Source organism: Colobus angolensis, unplaced genomic scaffold, assembly GCF_000951035.1.
Source record: "Colobus angolensis palliatus isolate OR3802 unplaced genomic scaffold, Cang.pa_1.0 Scaffold251, whole genome shotgun sequence".
NCBI lineage: Eukaryota > Metazoa > Chordata > Mammalia > Primates > Cercopithecidae > Colobus > Colobus angolensis.
Window position 1 is genome coordinate 4742442 of NW_012115722.1, and position 8772 is coordinate 4751213.

Below are 8772 nucleotides of genomic sequence, written 5' to 3' on the forward strand. Positions count from 1 at the left end.
GCCTGTAATCCCAGCTACTCGGGAAGCTGAGGTAGAAGAATTGCTTGAACTTGGGGGGCAGAAATTGCAGTGAGCTAAAATTGCGCCACTGTACTCCAGCCTGGGTAACAGAATGAGACTCTGTCTCAAATGGAAAAAAAAAAAAATCACCTCCAACTACAAGCAATTATCCTTTATCAAATTCATTCTGATAAGAAAATATTCTGTTACTCCAAAATAAATAACAATGATACTACTTTTCGAGTCATTTTGATTCTCCATTTCTGCGAATGCCAGTGTCAGGTGATACGAAGGCCATAGATGGGATATGAGTATGGGCCCCAAGCAAGCTGGATAGCCCAGAGGTATTGTAATGGCCCTCTTCCCCCAGCAGTAACCATCCAAACCCATTACACAGGCAAGGCCAATTCAGACTACCAATCCCTGGAAGTAACTGAGCCCACGTCGTTAGGTGAATACATTTTCAAAATTACTGTTGTTGACAGTATTGTGTGGTAGGTGATTTCTACATAAATAACATCATGGCCCTCCGGATACATAAAAGCATTCTTAACCTAGCAGCATGTCACATTCCTGAACCTTAAAAAAAAAGATGATGTCAAGAATAGACAAGAAATGGGAATTTATTTAAAATCAAAGTGCTCAGTTATATTTTCCCACAATTCAGAAACGTTCCATTATTTCTCCAGGACTCAGCTTGGGATGGTTTTCCTGTGATCTTTGCAGTTAATAAATGTGCTGGCCTCAGTGACCACAAATAACCAGCAGAACCAGGAGAAACATACCTAAGTGCTTTCATTATAGCACAGGCACACAGGGAGTTTGTGTCAAGTGAAATAAACTTTGCATGCTGCCTGGGGATGGGACCTGGGATACCTGGACCAGACTCTCACTGAGAAATGGCCCACAGCTGAGGGATGGCAGCATGTAGGGCTGCCAGGGTTACCTAGAGCTTAGGCAGAGCTTGGAAGCAGTGAGAGACTTGGGGTCCTGCTCACCTGGGACTCTGGCTGTGGTCTCCCTGCCTGGGTCTGCCCCTTGCCTCTACCCAGGGGAATTGGTGGGAGTGGGCATGAGCAACAGCAGCCCTCTCACTCCCACCCCACAGGACATCTTGCTGGGCTGATGGGAGCCAGAATGCTTGCAAAAGTGGGGGAAAGTTCCCTCCCCGTTTATCATCCAGATCTCTTCCAGGTTTAGAAGGAGGCTGGGAGACACATACAAAGCTACAGCCATCATCTGGTCTGCTCTCACTGACGAGCTGCCTCTGTACTCCAGTGCTTGTCCCGTCCTGCCTTGGAATGGGAATGGGACTAGCACTGCCCATATCCTGACTATATCCTGTCCTGGGCATGGCTGGACACAGCTTTCATGGGATCATTCCAGCCAATGAATGCACAGCCAGGGAGTACTTGAAAGCTACACCTGTTAACTAATCAATGTTGAAAGGGTGGCAGAGACAGCTCAGTAACCATATATGGGTTTCTGAACATTTAATTACTTAATTTTTAAAGATTAATTTAGAACTTGAAAAACATGTACCATTAAACACACAGCACCTCTTAGGAACTTGATGGAATGTAAAACATGTCTAAAGAACTGGGGACCAACATTTGAATGGATGTTGACACAAAAACTTCTATTAGGAAAAAGTGACTCTCTTTTGATCTTTTTTTTTTTTTGAAACAGAGTTTCACTCTTGTTGCCCAGGCTGGAGTGCAATGGCGCAATCTTGGCTCACCGCAACCTCCGCCTTTAGGGTTCAAGCAATTCTCTTACCTCAGCCTCCTGAGTGGCTGGGATTACAGGCGCCTGCCACCACGCCCGGCTAATTTTTGTATTTTTAGTAGAGACGGGGTTTCGCCATGTTGGCCAGGCTAGTCTTGAACTCCCGACCTCAGGTGATCCACCCGCCTTGGCCTCCCAAAGTGCTGGGATTAGAGGCCTGAGCCACCGCGCCTGGCCTGATCTTTTAAGAGTTCAGTTCTTGGACTTAATGTTGTGTCTAAAAAGGAGGATAAAATATATGAACAATACACTGCATGTAACACAATGGAATTATCTTATTTGTCAGCGTAGAAAGCAAATATCTTCACATTTACCCTTAAGTCGGCATAGAAAGCAAATATCTTCACGTTTACCCCCCAAAAGTCCTGAAAGACACCTGGAACCTCAGCAGCTGAGAGAGAGGGGCAGATTCCCACCTCCCAGGCTACCCTCGCTCCAGCAATGGATGCTGGGTGGAGTAACGTGGAGAGTTTTCCTTTAGTATAGAAAACACCACTTGTGGCCGGGCGCGGTGGCTCAAGCCTGTAATCCCAGCACTTTGGGAGGCCGAGATGGGAGGATCACGTGGTCAGGAGATCGAGACCATCCTGGCTAACACGGTGAAACCCTGTCTCTACTAAAAAAATACAAAAACAAAAACTAGCCAGGCGAGGTGGCGGGCCCTATAGTCCCAGCCACTCGGGAGGCTGAGGCAGGAGAATGGCATGAACCCAGGAGGCGGAGCTTGCAGTGAGCTGAGATCCGGCCACTGCCCGCCAGCCTGGGCGACAGAGCAAGACTCCGTCTCAAAAAAAAAAAGAAAACACCATTTGTTCTTCTCTCTCAGTCTCTATTGTTTTTGTTTGTTTGGTTTGAGCTCCTATAGTTTAATGTAGTCAAGTTAAGTAAGATTTTACTATGAGGAACTCTGAAAATCTGTTAGAAGAATATGCATTGGACTTTGTACAGCTATTTTTTTTTTTTTTCCTCCAAGTGAAACCTACAGCTAGGTCATTTAAAAGAATATTTAACTCCTGTATCTCTATAGATCTCTGTGTGCATATGAAATTAATCCATATCAGAGACCTGTAACTTAGAGATTCAGCTCCTATCATGCAAATGTATTTGAAGAAAGATACATATTGGATGATGGCAAGGTGTAGAATTGTGTGGACGGTATTCTACCATTTGCCTTACACACACGCATGCATGCCCACATACACATGCTCTCTTACATATGGAGAATCTCTCTGGAAGGATACACAAGTAACTGGTGTAACTGTAACTTGACTCTGAGAGAGGAACTGGGTGTGGAAGAAAGGAGGGAGGCTTCCAGTTTCTGTCCTCTAATAAACTTTTGAATTCTGTACTACATACATAATCAAATTTAAATGCTTATAACTGGGAAGAAAATAATAGAAAATTACCCAATTATTATTATTATTATTTGGAGATGGAGTTTTGCTTTTGTTGCCCAGGCTGGAGTGCAGTGGCACGACCTCAGATCACTGTAATCCCCGCCTCCTGGGTTCAAGCCATTCTCCCGCCTCAGCCTCCCGAGTAGCTGGGATTACAGGCATCCGCCACTACGCCCAGCTAAATTTTTGTATTTTAGTAGAGGGGTTTCATCATGTTGGCCAGGCTGGTCTCCAACTCCTGACCTCAGGTGATCCTCCCGCCTCAGCCTCCCAAAGTGCTGGGACTACAGGCATGAGCCACCATGCCTGGCCAAGAATTACCCAAATACCTTAATGAGGCCTTTATGATATTTATGATTCAGTCTTGATTGGCCTGATAAAACTGGATGCAAACAATTTTAATAAAAAAGAAAACTATAAGCCCAGGAGCTGCTTGCATACCTCGTTTTGACTCTGTACCCTCGGGTAACTATAAATATGTGATTCCTGTGTCTGGGAAAGGTTTCTGCAGATTGGATGACAAACAATATACATTTACAAAATCTAAGTTCCTGCCCCTTCAAAATTCTGTTCCATCTGCATAGTCTTTCACAATAAAGCCTAAATATTTACCTGGTTGAGAAAAAAGCAGCTGTGACAGATGCTGTGCAAGCGTCTGAAGGGCTGTGGCTCCTCCCAGGTGCTCCACATCCAGGAGGGACACAAGACTCTGGAGACAGAAGAGGGCTCTGCACTGAATAGTGTTCATTCTGGAAAGGAAGTGAAACAATGCTGCCTGTTTCTCCAGAAGTTGCCTATCAGAATTCAGTATTAACTTTTAGTCTAAGCTTCAGGTTCTGACTGGAAATATCTATAAATACAAGGGTATCTATGGCAGTTAGCAAAGAATCACAAGGTGAACTATTTTTTGTGTTTTCTAAAATGTATTATCATTTTTCAGATAGGGTCTTGCTCTATTGCCCAGGCTGGAGTGCAGTGGTGTGATCACAGCTCGCTGCAGCCTCAACCTCCTGAGCACAAGTGATCCTCCTGCCTCAGCCTCCTAAGGAGCAGGATTACATGTGCACGCAACCACACCTGGCTAAGTTTTTTATTTTTTGTAGATAGGGGTCTTGCTATGTTGCCCAGGCTGGTCTGGAACTCTTGGCCTCAAACAATCCTCCTGCCTGGACAAGTGCTAGAATTGTAAAGTAACTGTTAATCTGCCAAATCAAACTGCTTGAGTATTCACACCCTCTGATACACAACTCATTAATGAGTCATGAGGAATCTGTTTTAGAAAAATTTCTCTGTAGGGTAGCATCCTTAAAATTATAATTTTCTTCAGATGGGAAGAATTCTCATTCTGTTTCCCAGGCTAGAGTACAGTGTCACCATCATAGCTCAAGACAGCCTTGGACTGCTGAGTTCAAGCAATCCTCCCACTTCAGCCTCCTGAGTGGCTAGGACTATGGCTGAGTGCCACTATGCCAGGCTAGTTTTTGTAATGTTTTTTTTTCTTTGTAGAGATGGGGTCTTGCTATGCTGCGCAGGCTGGTTTCAAACTCCTGGCCTCAAGTGATCCCCCACCTCGGCCTCCCAGAGTCCTGGGATTATAGGTGTGAGCCACCACGCCAGCCTAAAATTATTTTTAATTGTGAAATGTGACATATATATGGTTAAGTACACAACATATATAGAGAGTTTAATAAATAGTCTATGAAGCCAACACCCATGCACCTGGGAAAGAAAGAAACACTGCCAGACCCTGAAAGCCCCTGTATCTCTTCCTTATAACATCCCACCTCCCTGACACCTACAGGTAACCACCATACAGACTTTTATGGTAAACATTTCCTTGCCTTTTTTTTTTTTTTAATAGGCTTATCACCAAGGTATGCATCCCTGAACAAAATAGTTCAATGTTGCCTGTTTCTCAACTTTGTAAAAACTGAATCACAGTGTGCATATTCTTTTATGTCTTGCTTTTTTGGTTCAACAATGTAAGCTCCATCCAAGTTGTGAGCAGTTCTAATTCAGATCCCTTTTACTGCTGCATGTATTGCACTTAGTGATTTTGTCAAAATATATTTACCATTCTAACTCTGATGGACAACAAGTTTGTTTACGGGTTGGGGCAACTGTGACATACACTGCTATGAACATGTATTCTAGGGCACGTGGGCACTATTTTTCTGGTATATATACCCAGGAACAAAACTTCTGGGTCTGAGGGGGAGTCAGCACCTTCTATTTAATGGCCCATCATTTCATAAAATAAAATAATGACAAATGTTTTTGAAAGTAGAAAAGTTCTTACTTTCTAATTAAAGGTTTCCAAGTAGGGTTCCTAGAACATAGGTCAACTGCAATGCTGTTTGGAAAGGCAGTTTTCTCAAAAATCTAGATTTAAAAGAGGCAGTAAAGCAAAAGTTAAAGAGTAGTCATTTAACACATGATTCCCTTATATAATTCCAAAATATTACTTCTAAGTGAAATGGTTAGGGCTTCATATAGAATGACCTTTTCGCCTATTTCCAGTACTGTTAGCTCAGCTTTGTCTCAGATCTTACCACCATCTACAACCTGAAAGTGTGAGCTTGCTTCTTTTGTACACAGAATGAATACCTTGCTTAAGCCTTTCCCACGCTCCACAGTAAGCCTAGAATGAAAACAGATTATTACCTTCTTTGGGATGAGGTAGTTGGTGAGAGCAGTGTGAACCTCATGGGAGAGGCAGAGGGGAGAGAACAGCTGTCCCCCGCACTCACTGAAGGAATTCTCCATAAATGCATCACTTTCATCACTGCTAGAAAGTTCTTCCCATTCGTCATCAGAGGGATCTGGGAAGCGGGCAAACCACGCAGAACTGGAATAGTTAAGAAAATCTCCACGGGAGTTTCCCTCTTGGCCCAGGGGGAAAATGTCTAAATGTAAACTGTTAACAAACCTTCATTGCAGCACATGTTGACGATAATTTCCAGAGCAGTCTGTTGAGCTGTCAGCAATGCTATAGTCTCTCTCAGCTCCTTGTCAGTGGGCTTTAAAAAAAAAAGAAAAAAAAGTAAACGACCAACTCTCAATGGTTGGGAAAATGTTTTTGGGGAATTTCCTTAGTGAAAGCCTACTAGATTTTTGTACTTGGAATAGAGCACATGGAGAATGGGGTAGGTAAAAGAAAAGTGCCAAAAGTACAAACGAGCATTATAATTCCTCTTGGTACAGTGGAGCATGCCCCCATTAACTGGGTTCCCATCCATCTGCATGGCTATTCCCCAAGTGTCGCATAGTTAGCTGGAGAGAACAGACAAATATCCAGGAATTCTGAACAGAATTCACCCTGAAACATAATCTACTGTGTCAAGAAGTAGCTGGGCATACTAAGATTTAAACAAGAGTTCATTTCAGACACCAGGCACTTATAAACAAACCTGCTTTTAGATGCTCAGCTTAGATGTCTTTCTTGGAATGGCTGCGTTAACAAACACTACTAAGGAGCCCTTATATGACCTGTAGAACTTGCTATGGAGCAGACGGACTTGCTTCCTGCCTTTCTTTAAAGACTATAATAAAGCATTTCTCTAAGACTAAAGAAAGCAGGAAGGTTTTTTTTTTTTCCTGAAAATATATAACGCCAACTTAAACTTAACATTATCAGCTAACATTTCTAAAATGGGTAATATAAATTTATATAACCTTTATTCTCAAATTGTCTATGAAAAGTGAAATAACCACACTGATATTCCAAAACAGTACATGGGCTAAAAATAATGTATATTTTACCATTTGAATATTTCCCAACTTTAGTTTTCAACTGTTTTTTTTCCCCCTGCTTAGAGACAGAGTCTCACTCTGTTGCCTAGGCTAGAGTGCAGTGGCACGTTCATAGCTCACTGCAACCTCAAATTCCTGCGCTCAAGCAATTCTCTTGCTGCAGCCTCTGAGTAGCTAGGACTACAGGTGCACGCCACCATGAATGGCTAATTTTTTTACTTTTTCATAGAGACAAGGTCTTAGCCAGGCATGGTGGCGCATGCCTGTAATCCCACCTACTTGGGAGGCTAAGGCAGGATAATCCCTTGAACCTAGGAGGCAGAGGTTGCAGCGAGCCGAGATTGTACCACTGCACTCCAGCCTGGGCGACAGTGACACTCCATCTCAAAATAAATAAATAAATAAATAAATAAATTTACCTGCTTTTTTTTTTTTTTTTTTTTGAGAGATGGGGTCTCAGTATATTGCCCAGGATGATCTTGAAATCCTGACTTCAAGTAATCCTCCCACCTCAGCCTCCCAAAGTGTTGAGATTATAGGCGTGACCACCATGTCCAGCCCCAGTGACTTCTTTGTGCAACAATTTAACTGTAACTTTTAATCATATTATTTAAAAAAAAAAAAAAAGAAAAGCAAATTGCTAATTTAATAGATGTAGCTCAGGGATCCCTAAATTTGAATTCTACTTATTGGCATCAAGAATGTATATAAAAATCATTTCTATTTGCTTTGTGTGTGTGCTAATTCAACTAAATATACATTTATTAGAGGAGATTCAAAGCTAAACAAGACATGTTGCTGCTGGGCTGTCATCCACTTAAAATATATGAAGATCTGGCTTATTCTTTTTTATTATTCTTTTTTTTTTTTTTTTTTTTTTTTGGAGACAAGAGTCTTGCTCTGTCACCCAGGCTGGAGTGCAGTGGCATGATCTTGGCTCACTGCAATCTCCCCCCTGGGTTCAAGCCATGCCCCAGCCTCTTGAGTAGCTGGGACTACAGGTATGCACCACCATGCTCGGCTAATTTTTTGCATTTTTAGTAGAGACAGGGTTTCACCATATTGGCCAGGCAGGTCTTGAACTCCTGGCCTCAAGTGATCCACCCACCTCGGCCTCCCCAAGTGCTGGGATTATAAGCGTGAGCCACCATGCCCAGCAGCAGATGTGGCTTAAAAGGAACTCTGAAATTAAACTCCACCTCTTTATGTAACTCTCTTGCTCAGAACTTTTCTCTGCTTCTCACTGCTATTGAGCTGACATAAAGAACCAATTTAGATGAAATGTTATGACATCTGAGATTTGCTTCAAAATAATCAGTAGAGAGAAAAGACAGTGTGAGGGGAACTAGATGAAATCAAACAGAAGAGAATTTGAAAATTGGTAACTGTGGAAGCTAAGCAGAGAGTACTTTACTTTTGCATGTGCCCCCACAAACAAATGGGTTAAACTGCTCTTCCTTTGTATCTCTGTGGTTATACCTTCTTAAGTTAAATGATGCAGTTTTGATTCTGAAGGAGTGCTGCAGAAGACACTGGATAGCGTGGAAGACCACAGCTGAATATAACTTGTGTTCCTGGCACCCTACTGGCACTTAAACACCGGCTGGCTGACCAACTAGCATGTCAATCATCCAGTCTAGTCAGTTAAGAACATTTTATTTTCCTTTTCTTCTTTATTTTCTCCTCTACCCCGCCACCCCACCACCGCCCATCACTACAATCTTAAGGAAGACTTTATTTATTTATTTATTTTTGAGACGGAGTCTTGCTCTGTCTCTGTCGCCCGGGCTGGAGTGCAGTGGCCGGATCTCAGCTCACTGCAAGCTCCGCCTCC

The 8772-nt window shown here is 42.7% G+C and overlaps 1 protein-coding gene across 1 annotated transcript in view; it reads right to left on the reverse strand.

Moving 5' to 3' along the window:
* The window catches only part of HEATR3 (HEAT repeat containing 3), a 54481-nt gene that overhangs the window by 25073 nt on the left and 20636 nt on the right, over positions 1–8772 (reverse strand). Inside the window, exons 8-12 of the mRNA XM_011946631.1 lie at positions 6115–6205; positions 5850–6007; positions 5485–5567; positions 3778–3934; positions 1096–1207 (exon numbers count right to left, since the gene is read on the reverse strand). Coding sequence (XP_011802021.1) covers positions 1096–1207; positions 3778–3934; positions 5485–5567; positions 5850–6007; positions 6115–6205 — 601 coding nt within the window. The remainder of the gene's footprint in view (positions 1–1095; positions 1208–3777; positions 3935–5484; positions 5568–5849; positions 6008–6114; positions 6206–8772) is intronic.